Raw genomic sequence first — 16794 nt, forward strand, 5'->3', positions numbered from 1 at the left:
GATGAGGTTTCCAGAGAAATATTCTTGTAATTTGCTGGAATTGAGAAGTGAAGTGTGCATTTCTGACAGCAGTGACAGATTTATAGACTGGGTACACTAATTAAAAACAACTTACTCTAAGATATGAATCTGTTAATGACAGCAGCAGGAGAGCTGGGCTGCTCTGTGCCCGAGCGTGGGAACGTTGAGGTGCCCTTCTCCTGAAAACACAGAACCTTGTCACATACAAAATTCAGGAATAACATTTTGCAAGAAGCAAATTGAAGGATGACTTCCTTCTGCTGTGAAACATATGGGGAGATGTTTTGCTGTAAACTGTACACTCATGTGCAAGACAGAAAGAAACAAAATGTTTTCATGTGCTCTTTATCTTCTCTTTTCATTGCTGTTTCTTGTTCACGTGGATGTGGTGGAATCTAGCTAAGAAGTTGGAAGAGAAAAATACTTCCAACTAAATCTTTACTCATACTAAATGTAACATCTCTGGATTGTCATGCTTTGCAATTTATCTGAGAAATTCCTCTGTAAAAATTTTCTTGCCCTGGATAAATTGTACTTCTTCCTTGCAACCTCCACCAGTAATGTCAATAGTTGGAGACACTGAGGAATGAAAGAAAAATATTTCTGGCGTGCATTCAAAGCACCTCTGATATTACATCTGTATTCCTGCTTCAGCAATGATTTAGATGGATGTCTCAATGCATGACAAGATGACAGTTAAATGAAAATAACGCAATAATTTTGTTTTTTACAAACATCACTCTAGTTTGCATTTGAATGTAGAAAATTGGAACTTAGTATTTTATTACACATATGGAATTTGTCTGTATAAAGCAGAGGAATAATAATGCTTTTTGAAAAGAATGTGAAGCTTAAAACCCCCCAAAATGAAAGGCTCTGTAGATGTTTAAGAATACAATAGTTGAATCTGATACAGTTTTATTTATTTATTCACTATTTCTTCACTAAACTTCACCCTTCCCCCCCATTTAATGGATATGTCCTTGAATATTCTCCTTATAGTCATTTAAGTATCTGCTGAAGTTCCTAAGGCTGCAATTTCCTTGTAATCTTCCATCTGTTTCAAATGCATTGTAAATACAGTCAGGTCTTCAGCTCCATAAAAGCATCCAGTGAAGTCAGTGCAGTTACATGGAATTTCTTCAGATGAGAATCTCACTTGTGATGTTTGTGTCTCCCTTTTTCCTAACCCCAAACTTCTTTCCACTGTATAATTACCGGGTTTTTTTTAGCATTTTAATCACAAATTGATCATAGTTGCCTGATTTTGACTAGACTTTGCTTTCACAATTACAGGAAATGGGTTCTTGTAATATGGGTGTGACCTTTACAAAAATATCTGAAACTCCTTTCATAAACTGTTTTTCTAACATAATATTTACAAAAGGAAAGGATTTACTTTTATAACTTCTCTTTTGTTGTCAGCCTGCTGCAATGGTGACACAGAGCATTGTGCTCAAGACTGTTCTTAATTGCCAGGGAAGATGCCAAGGACTGCTCTAGGTTAAAAATCTGTATTTACTGGTTAGAAAGGTCACACTTGAAAATGTCCGTGTAATTTTTTTTTTCTTGCCCTCAAATGTTGGGGGCAATGCCCCCAGGAGAAGTTCCTTGTGATGCACAAAGGACCAAGGTGTATATATTGCTTGAAAGAATTATTCCATTTCTATAAAACACATACAGAAATGGGAAGAGTGAAAGGATATGATGGATATAATCTACTTAATCTACTGCATGTGGTTTTACTTTTTACTGTAATTTAGCACAATCATAAATGGAAACCAAGATAAGAGTTGGAGAAGAAAACTGAAGTGATTGGCTTTGAATTGCAATATTTTTTATGGTGAGTTAGAAGCTGCAGCAAAGTAGGATTCATGACACTGTCTGTAGGTATCAACTTTACTTTGTAGTAGTAAATCAGTAATTAAATCACTAAATGATGACTGAGCAGCTTTTCTGTATGCTGGGCTCCTTTTGCTGTGAGAGTCTCCATATGAAAATCTTATTTGCTGGTTTTGACTTCTTTTGTCCAAGTCACCAGGCAGAATTCAGCAATCAAATATTCCTTATTCAATTCTTCTCCAAAACATATTTTATAACATTTGTAATTAACCCAAAACATGTCATATCTGTCTCTGGCATTCAGAATGTCATGAGGTACCAAAGAAGCCATGGCAGATGATTTTGTTACCACCAGCAGTGTGTATTTTATACCTTCAATATCAGTCTTCAAGGTCTGACACAAGTTGTAAGACTTTTATTGCTGTCAAGCTATATAAAATCCTGGTGCCAGCTTCTTAACACTTGGGAAGTAATAACACTCTTCATCTTCTATTTAAAAAAGTACAGGCTGTTTTCTTGGAATAGATTTGCAGAGCTTGCAGAGCTGAGCTATCAGCCTCACTAATATTTGTATATTTAACACCACCCTGCCATGAAGTCAATGAATCTGTTTCTGTTTCCTGCAAGTGTAAAATAGGATAGCAGTTTGTGACCATGATCATAAAACTCTTTCTATTAAAAACATCATATGTGTCTTCCTTCAGAAGCCTGCATAAGAAATCTGGAATGATTCATATCTTATTTTTAAATCATAAGCTTTTGTTTCACCAGGAGTTCATGCTTTCTGTGTCTGAAAATGATGCAATAAGTTGCCTCTAGTGGTCAAGAATAAATACTGAAGTAAAATAAAAGTAAAGAACTATATGGCTTCCCATGTATAGTTTAGGCACTCTTAATTATTGTATGTAAATACAGAATATAAAATTAAAAAAATAAATTTAGATCTTACAGCAACTTAGTAAAAATATACCACTGAAAGTGTTTGGAAATTTAGTGCCAACAAAATGAATTGTGCTACCTATTCCTGATGATGTCAAAATATGCAGCACCTGCCCTTGTTGCTGTATAAAATGTTATGAATTCTGTAAATCATAAGACAAATATTAGAAATAAATCTGTGTTGGGCAACATTACAGAGCAATTGCAGACTCTGAGGCCATTGTTTGAAGTTGTTCCCGTTTAATGAGGACACTGACAGATTGCTGGCTGTCCTTGGAGTCCCATCCCATTAATTCTCCATCAGGCATCAATGGGCCGTGTGCTCTGAATGGAGCAGGACCAGCAGTGAACTCAGTCCCTGGGGACAGAAATCTCCTTCTGCAGAGTCTGAAAGCTTCCACCAAGCCTAGTGAACCTTGGAGATAAATTCCCCCTCAGACATTGTCTGGAAGTACAGAGCTCCTCCAGCATGTGCATTGCAGTTTATTTCTGTTGTAGCTACAAATTGCTGTGAGTTTGTTGGGTTGCATTCACCCATTTCCAGGAATGTAAAACTTCCTGCTGGAGAGTTGTTTAACTGTGGGTGGCTGTCCCCAGGGACCTTGCTCAGTAGCTACTGATTTGAGTTTTCTTCAAGTGATCCAGCACTTGGAAATTTCCTATGTAAATATCATTTTGTTCTTTTTGGCAAATATTTTGATTAGCTGTAAGTACCTATGATCAGTGTTGCTTACTGATGGTCTGAAAATGATAAACCACAGAAAGTTACTGGAATGCAATGGAAGTTTGGCAGCTCTGGTAGAACAGAAAGCAGAAGAATTAGAGATTCTGTTCCCTTTGGAGCTGTACCAATTTACTAATCTTTTGCTGTGTTTGGCATTCTAGGATGTCATGTCCACGTTCTTCCAGTTTGGGGCTTCCATCCAGCAAGAAGCCATTATCATGCTGAAGATCATGCAGGATTATGACTGGCACGTGTTCTCTCTGGTGACCACCACTTTCCCTGGATATCGAGATTTCATCAATGTCATTAAGACCACTGTGGAAAACAGTTTTGTGGGCTGGGACATGCAGAACGTCATCATACTCGATACTGCCTTTGGAGATGCCAAGACCCAAATCCAGCTGAAGAAAATCCATTCATCTGTCATCCTGCTGTATTGTTCCAAGGATGAAGCTGTCTACATCCTGGATGAGGCTCGCTCCCTGGGCCTCACTGGCTATGATTTCTTTTGGATAGTTCCCAGCCTGGTTAGTGGTAACACAGAAATCACTCCCAAGGAGTTCCCTTCAGGACTCATTTCAGCAGCTTATGATGAGTGGGACTACAGTTTAGAAGCTCGGGTACGGGATGGCCTTGGGGTCATTGCCACTGCTGCCTCAGCCATGCTGGAGAAATACTCCTTCCTTCCCGAGGCAAGAACGAGCTGCTATGGACAACTGGAGAAAAACGACCGGCCCTCTCAAACCTTGCACAAGTAAGGATGATTGCTTTGGGTTATTTTAACCTCTGTAGCCTTGATAGTTTGCACTTTTATTGCCACTGTATGTTTCTTGAAGGGCAATATTGTTTTTTGCTAATCCCCTTGAGCCCTTTTTAAGCAGGAGAACATGCAAGAGGACTTGCTGCACTGATGGCTTGTGGTGGTGTTTGCAGGGGTCCCAGGACAAGGGAAGAGATGAGAATCTTGACTCCATGTTTCAGAAGGCTGATTTATTATTTTATGATATATATTATATTAAAAGAAAATGATATATTAAAACTATACTAAAAGAATAGTAGAAAGGATTTCATCAGAAGGCTAGCAAGGGATAGAAAGGAATGGAATGATAATAAAATCTTGTGACTGACCAGAGAGTCCGAGACAGCTGGACTGTGATTGGCCATTAATTAAAAACAACCACATGAGACCAATCAAAGATGCACCTGTTGCATTCCACAGCAGCAAATAATCATTGTTTACATTTTGTTTCTGAGTCCTCTCAGCTTCTCAGGAGAAAAGAACCTTATGAAGGATTTTTCAGAAAATGTCCGTGACAATAGCTATGCTCCTGGAGGTGATGTGTGCTGTGGAGAGTAAACACTGCTCTGAATCTAGTGTAGAAGATGACAGAAATTGGTCTTAGAGGGTATGAAGCTGAGTGAACAAAATTGGACTGTTGTGTACTTTAACTATGAGGTAAAATTGCCAAAGTGCTCTGGAGGCTGAGCCTGTATCACTTGCATCAGAAGGAACCTGGTCCTATTTTAGAAGACAAGCAATGTGTAGCATTAAAGTGCTGTCCCTGGAAATTATAGAAGTATTAGATTAGTTAGGCAGCTTTTACCACATGAGAACTGAAATCTGTCCCCTTTACTTGTAAGGGTATATTTTTGTCACCTCTAATAGAATAACTGTGAAACTTAACCAGCATTAATCCGAGCTGATATAGATGTTTTCTCTAAACAGTTTATCAGATGGGGACTGCCAAGGTTTAAATCAGGATTCTTTTTTTTTTGTTATTATTATTTTCCTTTTAATTATCTCTTTTAGGCATGATACTTCTGATTACTTCTATCCAAAATATTGCATGGTAATATATTTCTTTATCTGGTCTGTGAGGGGAAGTAGGGTATCTTGCATATTTTTTAATAACGCTTGTCAATATGGAAGATACTAAGAAATATTTATGACCTTTGTTCTAACCAAATAGTGCAGATGAAGTGCTTTCTACAAAAAAGCAGGCACAGGAAGGAAAGTTTGTGCTGATTTCAAAAAGGAGATTTTGGAACAGTTTTAGTCTTGAGATGTATGTGCATATTTAGATTAGCGGTTGATTACCACACGATGTCCTGGAACAGTTTTCCATGAAAACAGCATCTTTGCACACAGCATTCTTCAGAAGCTTTCTTAAAAGCCAAATGCAACTGAGTAAATGGATTTTAACATTTCCTTAGCAAGAACTTGCCTTTAGCATGACACTTGCAGGTTTTTTTGTGCTTCCTTTCCTATTTTTGAACCTCTGCCTCTAAAACTAAAATTCCCTGGAGACACTGCAGAAACGCCATGATTCTTTTCCTGCTTTTCCTACTTATTTTAATTACCAAAATAACAAAGTAATGCTCTAATCCAGTAACTGTATGGTACTTTCTGCTTCCTAAACTGACCAAACCTGGGAGAGAATTCTAATACAGATTTTCAGTACTTTCTTGCATCACTTTGTAAGTAACAAATGGGGCAGGATTTGCCCCTGTGAGTAGCTGTGTGGCCCAGGAGGGCTCTGGGGAAGCCGTGGTGCATCCCTGGTGTGTCCCTGGTGTGTCCCTGGGGTCAGAGAAGCAGGGGGAGGCACTGCTGGGGGACTGTCCCCACCATGGCACCCCCGTGCTGGTTCTTGGTGTGTGTGCTGGCAGTGCCAGGGAGCAGAGGGAGCATCCTGTTAGCCAAATTCTGTGCCTGAACAGTAGCACCTGACCTACAAACCAAGCAGTCACTGTTAATAATTGAACTCCAGTTTCTGTGAAAGTTGTATTCTGTCTTAAGTGTTGGGGTTTAAAATACTCTTGGAAGGGGCACAAAAACTTGAACTGTTTTGAAAAAGGCTCCTACTCTATTGTTTGGCTAATACACTAGTGTAGACTTGAATTAAGTATTTAGTACTCAGCATAAGCTGTATTTCTCTAAATAATCTTTATTTTCTTATTAAACCTGCATGAGTACAAGAACAGGGCTTGTGAGTGCTAGGGTAGTGAGATTAGACTTCACCAGGAGATTCTGCAGCATGCAGTGCTGGATGCACCCAGGAATTATTAATGGGAGAAGCTGTAGTGCACTGTGGTTAAAAAAGTCTCCTCCTGATGTGAAACACTGAGCTATGAAATAAAAATACCTTTTCTGTACTGGAGATTCTTTGAGCTTCTCCAACACCACAAGAACAAGAAGCAGGCTGTTTTTAATTTAGAAATGTCAGAATTATACTAAAATAAATAAACCTTAAATAGTCTTTCTTATGTAATAACTCCCCAAGACTATTCCTGTCACATATAATCTGCTAGCAAGGCAAGTATATACCAGCATTTACCAGGACTCAGTAATCCTGGGGAGCTGACCAGTCTCTCCATGCCAAGGTGAATTACAGATATTCACTGGACTTTCTCATCCTCATCATTAATTTTACTTTTCTACTATACATGAAAAATCAATGCCCTAATTTGGGTTTTATTTTGAAATGTAATCTTCACAGTTTCAGGTCCCAGACAGTGCAGTTTCATATTGTAAACTACAAGATAAATGTATGCATGCTGTATTAAGAAACTAATCTGAGGAAAGGATTTTGGAGCATGTTTCCAGTGGAAAAGGGCTAAAGTAACTGTAAATAGCTTATGGACCTGGGGTCTGCTGTGCTCTACCCCCCTGTCCATCAGGGAATCAGTGCTGGAGAAGCTGGGTTGAACAAGAGGACACTGCTGCGAGCTCAGGAACAGAGAACTCAGTGGAAGTCAGGGAAGAGGCTGTGTAAGGGATGCCTGAGCAAAACAAAGCTCAAAACAGAGAAAAACCCCAGGATTTTTAGGCTCCATCTATTGTAATGACAGTCTAATTCAGCTTTAAACTCAGGATAGTATTCTGAGGCTATGCTATAATAGCTAATTTGCTTGTAAATGGAAGTTAATAATGCTTTATGTGTGACTTCCCACATCTAGATAGCAATTTCATCTCTGTTTGTGAAGAAATTCTGTGTAAAGAAAGCAGTGAAGTAAAAGCTCTTCCTCCCTCTTTCTCAAATCCTTTGAGTATTAAATTGGTTTGAAGATATATTTGTTTTGAAGCACACAATTTGTCTTTCCCCCATCACTGCAATTCTGAGATGCTTTTATTGGCTTCTTAGACCCAGAAGAAAATCAGGTTTGCTTTAGTTTTTGGAATGATCTGATCAATGCTCATTTCTGGTATACACAGGAAAGCCAGTTTTTCCCTATGAATAAAGGATTTATCATAAAATACAGGGCTCATTTTCAATGCATTAAAACCACAGATATATATGTATATTTGTATCTATATTGATTCAGATAATCTTTTTCTATCTGTGTAAGACCCTGGTCTCCCAAGGCAGAAAACCACAATTGTGTGAAATACTGGCACAGCAGGATAAATAGAATTAGCACCTCATTAATGCCAAGTCAGTTGAACAAACTCTTGTTCTCTGTGAAAAAAAGGAAAACACAGAAGCAAACAAACAGCAAAACACAATAACCCTGCCAGTCATGGAAAATGCTGCTGCTTTGTGCATTGAAATGGTGCTGCTTTGTTTGCAAGAGTACTCATGGTGTGTATGGAAATCCTGACCCTGGCAGAGACATTTCACTGCAGCATTTCCAACCCTGCTGGTCCTGAAAAGCAAAAAGGTGTGTCTGCCATGGGTAGTCAGGTGTTTGCCATGTGGGGCTGACATTTGGTGAGATTCTGTTCTGCAATGCAGCCCAGCTGTAAGCAGGATTTAGAGACCCATCCTTCAGCAGTGAGGGTGTAGGTCCAGAGGGTATCCTACCCTTCCCTAGCACAATTTCCTTTATTTGTCATCCCTGAACCAGGAGCAGGAGCAATGGGCAGTCCACAGGGCCAGGGACAAAAGCTCAGTTGTTTCTGCTGTTGTGTTGCTGCTATCCTTCAGCACAGCACCTTCTTCAGAGAGACAGGGTTTGCTGTCCCCCTTGTCCCGATGGTCAGTCACCAAATTCAATGTTTTGATTCCAGCTTCCATCATGACAGATACATTTGCCTCTTTTGAGTGAAATCTGGGATTAAAGGGACACAATGGTTTGATGAATAATCCAGCAAATCTGTTTAATATTTTCCCACTTACAGATCAACAGCCAATTTATAGAGGATTTGTTCATTTAAGTGAGAAGACTTGGGAACAATAGGTGCCATCTTCTTTATTGGATGATTGAAGGTGTCTAGATATTTAACTAATTATCTGAGAGTCCAAAGTAAAACTAAACTTCACAGACAACAAAGGAGGGGTTCTGTAGGGGAACACTCTGCCCCAGAGACCCCAGCATGATGCTGGTTTACTTACAAAGTGATTCAAGAAATTATTGAAAATCTATATTAGAATTTTCTCCCAGGTTTGTTCAGCTTAGGAAACAGAAAGTACGAAACAGTTACTGGATTAGAACATGACCTTGTTATTGTGATAATTAAAATAATTTAAAACAAGAGAACAAGCATGGCCTCTGGCTCCAGGAGTGGAGCCTGCCTTCAGGGCTGAAAGCAGGGCTCAACATCAGCATATCAGAGAATGTTCTTGGAGATGGAGCTGCTGCAGGCACCATCCCCCTGGCAGGAAGCCAGGCACACATCATGGGCAGGAGCTGGGGATGCTTCTGAGGTGGTGCAGCAATCTGTGATCAAATGAGGGCTGCTTTTGAAATGTTGATGCTGATAATAGAATTAACTCGCTAAACATTCTGATATTCAGTTACGCTCATCTGTGGCACATCCAGGGAGCTGGGCCCTTCCTAACTTTGCTCCCTCCCTTTGCCTCCCCCTCTCAGAAGGGTTCCCTGAGAGTTTTGCTGTTTGTCTGCAGAGCTGGGGCAGGATGACTTTTCCAGAGCCAGTGGCAGTGAATGCTTTAAGGAGCAGCTGGCAGGGGGTCCCAGAAGCTGGCATGCTGCTCCTTTTGCACAGTCACTGAGCAGATCCTCCCGAAGCTTTACTCATCCTGCTGGCTCCAGGCCTAGGGAGACACAGCTCCAAAGCAAGGGACCCTTGTGGAAGAGCAGGGGCTGGGAGGGGGAGGAGGAGGATGCACAAAGAGGAAGAAGTGACTCTGCACCACTGCAAAAGATTTCAGGTTAGAAAAAAAAAATCCTACATAGTGTAAGATATAGAATTGACTTTAAAAAAATGCATCAGTGCCTTGTTTAATAGGGTTCTATTTCAGATGTATTTCTATATGTACTTCACACATTATATATTCTACATTAAGCATTTTTTGATTTAATTTTACAGAGGAAATCTGTTTCTTAATGATAAATAATGTGTCTTGGGGGTTTCTACTGATAAGTATCATTCAAATGTCATGGTTGAATCATAGCAAGGAAGTTCAGCAGTTCAGAGCCTCAACAAGATAGAGAAGAAAAGACAAAATTTGCATTCACTCCTGCTTTTTTAGGTATGAGGCTGAGTGAGTGAATGCCAAGCCCAGATCAGCTGGCTGTCTAGGTTATTAGATGGTTGGGTTTACACTATTTGCAGGAAAGAGAAATATCACCAGATAACATGTTGGTTTTGAGGCATTTAATCTGTTTTCAATCTCAGTTTGGAAATTCCTTCTTTGAGAGAGAAGAGGGAGAGTTTCTCTTATGCAAGATGTGTTTCCCCAAGCCTCTCCTGCTTCTCTTCATTGCCTGCAGTTCGCAGAGATTTGAAATTCTGCCCCACGGTGAAGAAGACACTAAATAATATATGATAGTCCCTGATGATGGCACCTGGGGAGTTTATCAAGTGTGATAATCCAGGATTTCAACTGTTCTCACCCAGTATAGGAAATCCTTAACAAACACTCATGGATGAGGAAGTCCATGTCTCCTGTGAGGAGTCTGGCCAGAAAGGTGCCTCTGTGTCAGCAATATTGGATCCAAGCAAATGGTGCTCTGAAAACTGAGCCCTGATCCCTTTGGCAAAGTCTTCACCCATTTGTTAATTGAATGGGAGTCAATGAAGTTGTGATACTGTGGTTACAGGGTAAGAAAACCCAGCTTTTTCAGTATGTTCTGGCTTTCTGGGTAAAGTTAGGATTTAGGCAGGGATAAATATTGCAGTTTTGGCATTAATCTGAAGCTCTGTGTGAACTACTTGATCTTTCTGAGGCTTATAAAAATAAAGTTGGAAACCTTTAGAGAAGTCTGTAACCTGGGTGCTTCAAAGGCTTGCTGTGAATACGACAGCAAAAGTGTTCTGCTGTGGTGTTCCAACACTTCTCAGTTTTTTGGGGAAAGTGACAAGCAAAAGAGAATTGTATAAATGTTTAAAAGTGTTTTGAATTACATAGTTAAGGTTTGGTTCTTTGCATGATAAAAACCCTGTTTTGGATTCGATGTGAGACTAGCTTAACTTCTGTCAGAAAAAATTGCCATTTTGTATCACCTGGGGAGTCTTACAAGTTTCAGTTTGCAAAAGTTAATTAAGACTTCAGTGTCATAATACCATCACAAGGCCTTGTGCTGGCGTGCCTTTGCAAAGGCTGTAGCTTTAATGAGGAATGAAAACAGATTAACTACAAATCCAAGGTATGTTGCTAATTGCCCCATCAAAGTAAGGAGTTCAAATAACTAAACACCTCATTTAATTAAGAACAGGAATTTACATTTCCAAAGCTACTTCAGAAAAATATTTTATCCAATTCAGAAGCCAAAGACCTCTTGCACAGAATTAACCTTGGATAAACTTAAAACTCTAGAAGAGTAACATAAATTCTTCACAGCATTATTCATAACCAGGAGCAGACAAGCACTGGGCATTTTTTGTAGGAAAAGCAGTTTGGGATCGTGGCCAGTAAAAGCAGAGCAGGACTTCTGTCCTTTGCAGAGGAAAAATGACAATTCAATAGTGAGTATAGGTTGTAGGCATTGATTTCTGGAGAACACAGCAGCTGATGAATTTTGTACAGAAGAATGTGCTTGGGGAAACAAGAATCTCTTTGAAGTTCTTTTTTATTGCTGCAGTGTGAGAATCTGGGGTAGCTCAGAGTGCGTCACTCACACCTTTGTATCAGGATCAGAGAATACAATTTTAAGAGACTTTTCAGATTAGGAATTAAAAAAAAAAACCCAAAACCTTGCAACGTGTGTTTCCTTACTTAATGACTGGTAAATTCACATGATTTAAAATATACCCTGAGCTCAATTTTTCACTTTAGAGTTGTGTTTCATATTAGTCTTTTTGGAACACTTGAGCTTCAGCACTGCATCTTGTGGTGGCCCTTGCCTGGATTCCAAGCTAGGACATTTGAATATTAAGCCCAAAATATGATGAATAGTGTTTGAAATTGGGTGATCCTACTGAGGAAGAGCTTAACCTCCAGTTCAGTCACCATATTCTGTGTGGTTATAAACCCAGGTATGCCCAAAAGCCTGACAGAGTGCAAGGTGTGTGTTTGGGGTCCCTTGGCAGGGGACACACTGCTTGGCCTTCAGCTCCAGTGGAATGAGGGGGTTTCTGCCTGGCCTTGTCAGGTGATTTATTCATTGTGAGGGGTGTTACCTCATGGGTGTGAGCTGGGACAGGGTGCAGAAGTGAAAATGCAAGTATTGCCTGTTTCCACAGCCCCTCCTTGGTTTCCTCTTGTGCTCACTGCCCGGGCATTTCCCTCCCTGGATCACAGTGAGTGTTATGCTGGTTCCTTACAAGTGAGCACGAGTAAATCCCGTTTGGTGTTTGCTGCCTCTCAAGGTGGCAGACAAGCTTTTTGTTCCCAAGCAAGGTCTTTCACTGTTGGATGAAAAATGGAATATACAGGAAATTAGTTCAACTGGACAGCAAAGTTCTGTCAAGGGGAAAATTTTGACACGGGAAGTCTGTAATGAAATGTGAGTTATTACAATGGGTGAATTTACAAATTGCTGTCAAACTGGTGCTGAATGATGTTAATATGGCTGTCCAGGTGCACATTTATTTATTAACTGTTATAATACAATGCTATTATTTCTTCTGGGTCTATATATGTTTATTTAGTGTGCTTCTGCTACTGGATTTTCAGGCAGCTATGTCAATACAAAGCCTTCTCCTTTGTATCTGGAGCTGAGGAATTTTGTCTGTGTCACATTCCCCAAGAGATTATGCTGCCACTACTGTTAAAAAAGCCAGCCATAACGACCAACCAACTAACCCAAAAAATCCCTCCAAACCCATACAAACATATAAAACAGTATTGGTGTCTTGTGGGGAAATCACTACAGGTAATGTATGAAGAACAGTGAATTTCTGGCCTTCAGAACACATCTCTCTGTAGGATGGACATCTGCACTTCTGTCTGCATCACTCTTGGTCTGAATTTCTTTCAATTAAATACACTGAGAATTCAGAGCAATTAAATATGAATAACTTCAGACCACAGAGATGGGCTGGGTGATGTATTGTCTTCTTCCCAAGATCTTAAATTGCAATTTTACCTCTTAATGTGGGGATAGCCCTGCCAGCTTTACACTAACAATGTGGAGTTTTGATTCTTTTCAACAAAATTTAAAATTTTTTCATTCTTTAATATTTTATTTTGTTTCCCTCTATTTTTCCCTATTCAAAATACTAATTAATTCACATGTCTTTTGAAAACCGATGAAAATTAAGTTAAATACAAAAGAATAAAAACATAAATCTCTTTTATTTTGAAATTACTGAACTGAATATTTACCAACACCTTCAAAGCTTTAATGTGTGGTTTTGGCATTAGTGGAATTTATCCTCGTGGCACAACAACACTGTGTGTAGCTCCAGTTTTGGGAGGAGCTGACAGAACTCCTGGAGGCCTGAACAGGGATGCACTTTGCTCTGAGTATTACTCAGTGACGCAATAGTACAATGTTACCCACAGAGGTAATGTGGGTTTGTTTACAATGCTCCTGAAAAGCTGGTGAGGTTGTGCAAAGTGCCAGAAAGATTATTCAGGGAGGGGAGAGATTAATCATATGTAACATGAATGCTGTTAAAAATGATGTCTGCATTATAATTCACACATCAGCAATATTTTGCTTTGTCTTGAGCTGTGATCTGCCTTGAAATGCCCCGAGTCCCCACACTGCAAGCACAGGATTCCCACAGCACTGGCTTGGTGCATGGATCTCATCAGTGCTGCTGGTGACTGCGCTTGCTGCTTGTTAACTGCTGGACAGACAGCCCGTTAATTTTTCAATGAACTTTTCTTCCTTGCCTTGCAGGTTTATGATGAATGTGACGTGGGAAGGCAGAGATTTGTCCTTCACAGCAGATGGGTACCAGGCCCACCCCAGGCTGGTGGTGATCGTGCTGAACAATGAGCGGGAGTGGGAGAAGGTGAGCGCGGCTCTGGGCATGGGAGGTGGATTCCTGTCACATCTCAGGGGTCCTGCTCCTGCAGGTGTGTCACAGCACTCAGAAGGGACCATTCTGCACCATCCTGAGTATATCTGATGAGTTTTAACAGATCAGTGAAGAAAAGCCACGTGGAGTTCAGATTTCTATGAAACGCATATTGCATTTCCAGTTCTTCTTAAAATTTAGTAATGTTAAAATGGATAACTGAAAAATATCCAAAAGCTTGGTCCTCAGCTACTTGGATTTGGATGGGTTTTTATATCCTGACAATTCCATTCCTTTTATTTGCTTGATTTTGTGTATTTTTGACAGATTTTATAGTAAAAGCGTACTTAAAAAAAAAACCAACTGTGAAGTTCCTGTTGAATTGGAGAATAATCCTATCATTGTTTGCCTAAAAAATTCAAAATCTTGACTAGTCCAGGTAGACAAGTGATCTCCACATAGAGTTCTATATAGACTAGAAGGAAGAATGTCATGGCATCAATGTTAATCATATATGCAAGTAATGAATGAAAAAGTTTATCGCAAGCATCATTTTAACTCCAGTCTCAGCCTGTGATTGTTTTGGCTCTGAGTTTTGCAGGCTGTGGCCCTATGTTTAAAAACTTGTTTTAGTACTGTTTTTAATATAAGACTGTAGGAAAACATACATCTAAATCCTCCACCAGTTTTATTTTAAATTCATGAAACGTGATTCTGCATTATCTAAATTGCTGCTGAAATTTATGAATTCTTTTTGTTATAGTTTTAAAAACCCACTGAACCAACTTAAAACTCCAGTTTATAAGACTACAAGACTTTTCATGATGATGAATAATAATGACAAAATCAGAGTTACTGAAAGACATCTCAATAAATATGCTAGTCATGCAGAAACACAGAGAGTAGTCCTAGATTATGCTGTGTATTTCTTTATGTTCATTTGATGCAAATTTAATTCTCTGGATAAATTTAATCCTCTCCAAATGTGTCAATCTGAATCTTTGGAGGAATCATTTGCTCACTAACTGTTATGAACATTTCTTACCCTATTTTAAAATTCTTCAACAGTCTGCATATCATATATAATGTTCTGGAAAAATGTTATACTTCTTGGGGAATGTTATTAGCATAAGGTGCCAAAGGAAAAAAATGCTCAAAGAGGCAGCCAACAATGCTTATGTTAAAATAATTTCATACATTTTGTACCTTGAAACTTCTCTAAAGACACCATTCAAAGGACAAGGAGAGATGGGTTTGACTTTTTTGAAATATAATCTAACAGCAGCAAAGAAATACAGGATATATGAACGAACATTATTCCAAAAAATAGCTTGAGCCTGTTTTAACCTTCCAGTTAAACCGGAACTCGAGCCTGTTTTAACCTTCCAGTTAAACCGGAACTCGAGCCTGTTTTAACCTTCCAGTGAGTCCCTGTCAGAGGATGAGGTTTGGGGTGGGCTGTGCAGTGCCTGCCATGGTTGGAGGGCAGCAGTGCCCTCTCCCCTGCAGTGCTGGGCTCCCTGGAGGCTGATCCTTGCCTTGTCTGTGCAGTTTTCCAGCTGGTGAATCCCTGCCTGCTCATTGTCAGGTTTGAGGGGTTTCTAGGAGGAGGAACAAAAAGAGATGTGTGTGGTGGTGTGTGGCCCTGGTTTGGAGCCCTGCTGGTGGCCAGTGGGGTGAGGAGTGAGGCCAGGGCAGCTCTGGTGGCTGCTCCAGAAGGGCTGTGGAAAGGGGCCAGCTTTAATTAGGAATTCTGTCAGAGGGGAGACGTGAGAGGCGGCCAAGAATGCTCTGTCACCACCAGGCTGATTCTCCTGACCACAGGCTGATCCTGCCTCTGTGGATGAGGACAAATAAACCGACTAATCAATTATCCTGGCACGCTGGATGTAGCTCTGGGCTGTCTGGGCACACCCCACATCTTTTCAGTAGAGTGTCCCCGTGCACTTCAGCTCCATTGACTGAGAGATTGAGGAGCCCTTCTTTTCCACACGGTTTATTTGAACAGCTCTCTAGTGTTGTCTCAATGGTCTCTCCAAGTTGCAGGTTTTACCCCATCTCTCTTAGGCAATTTCTTTCCTCTTGTTCCTTTCTCCATGAGCTGTTTTGCTCAATTTCAAAACTGTCAAAGTTACTCATCTGAGATCTAACATTTGCTGCTCTGAGTTTCTAGACAGGCACTTGCTCCTTTCTCTTACAGTGTAGCAGGGAGTATCATACAATGGTTTTATTCAAGCCTTTTTAAATATCCTCAATCCTATATGGAAAAATCAAGTCTTAGTATCTAATTAAATAATTTACTCATGTGAAAAAATGACAGTGCAACAGCCTGTAAATCCTCATAATGTAACTAATGTGCATACTGCAAGTAGCTAATTTATTATTTACGTAGAAAGAGTAATTGTGCTTTATGTGAAGAATTTTTTACCTGGTATCCTCCTAAAAATTTATTTTTAAAACCAATTTATTATTAAAACCAAATTATCTTTGTTTTTAAACTGCTTTTATTCAAATACAATTTTTCTTTGGTTTCAGAATTGATATACTTCACTTAAAGCTTGAGGTTCTAGAGAAGCTGTTCAACCATAGCTGGAGAACATTTATCTCACCCCTCAGTAAATAAGTTATTTTTTCTTTACTCAGTATTGAAACTTTGAGGTGGTAACTTCACATGTAAGTGGGGTTGACTGAGGGGTTTGTCCCATATCAGATGCTGAAGAAAGCTGTTTGAACGATAATAGTTTGAAGACTGAAAATCACTTTTTGGGCATGTTTCACAGGCATCCAGCAAGATATTTTGACAGATCCTAAAGCAGCTCTCAAACTTCTGACACCAACATTCATATTCTTGACAGGCAAAGGGGATGCTGTTCTCAGGCAAGAGATTTTTAAGAAGACAAGCTTAATGTGCTCGTTAAAGTGAAACTTGATAAATTTACCAGAGTTAGCA

The 16794-nt window shown here is 39.7% G+C and overlaps 1 protein-coding gene across 1 annotated transcript in view; it reads left to right on the top strand.

Moving 5' to 3' along the window:
- Positions 1-16794, top strand: part of GRIN2A (glutamate ionotropic receptor NMDA type subunit 2A) — a 145066-nt gene that overhangs the window by 79938 nt on the left and 48334 nt on the right. The window contains exons 2-3 of the mRNA XM_005420433.3: positions 3688-4280; positions 13724-13838. Coding sequence (XP_005420490.1) covers positions 3688-4280; positions 13724-13838 — 708 coding nt within the window. The remainder of the gene's footprint in view (positions 1-3687; positions 4281-13723; positions 13839-16794) is intronic.

The sequence above is a fragment of the Geospiza fortis genome, unplaced genomic scaffold (genome assembly GCF_000277835.1).
Source record: "Geospiza fortis unplaced genomic scaffold, GeoFor_1.0 scaffold237, whole genome shotgun sequence".
Classification (NCBI taxonomy): domain Eukaryota; kingdom Metazoa; phylum Chordata; class Aves; order Passeriformes; family Thraupidae; genus Geospiza; species Geospiza fortis.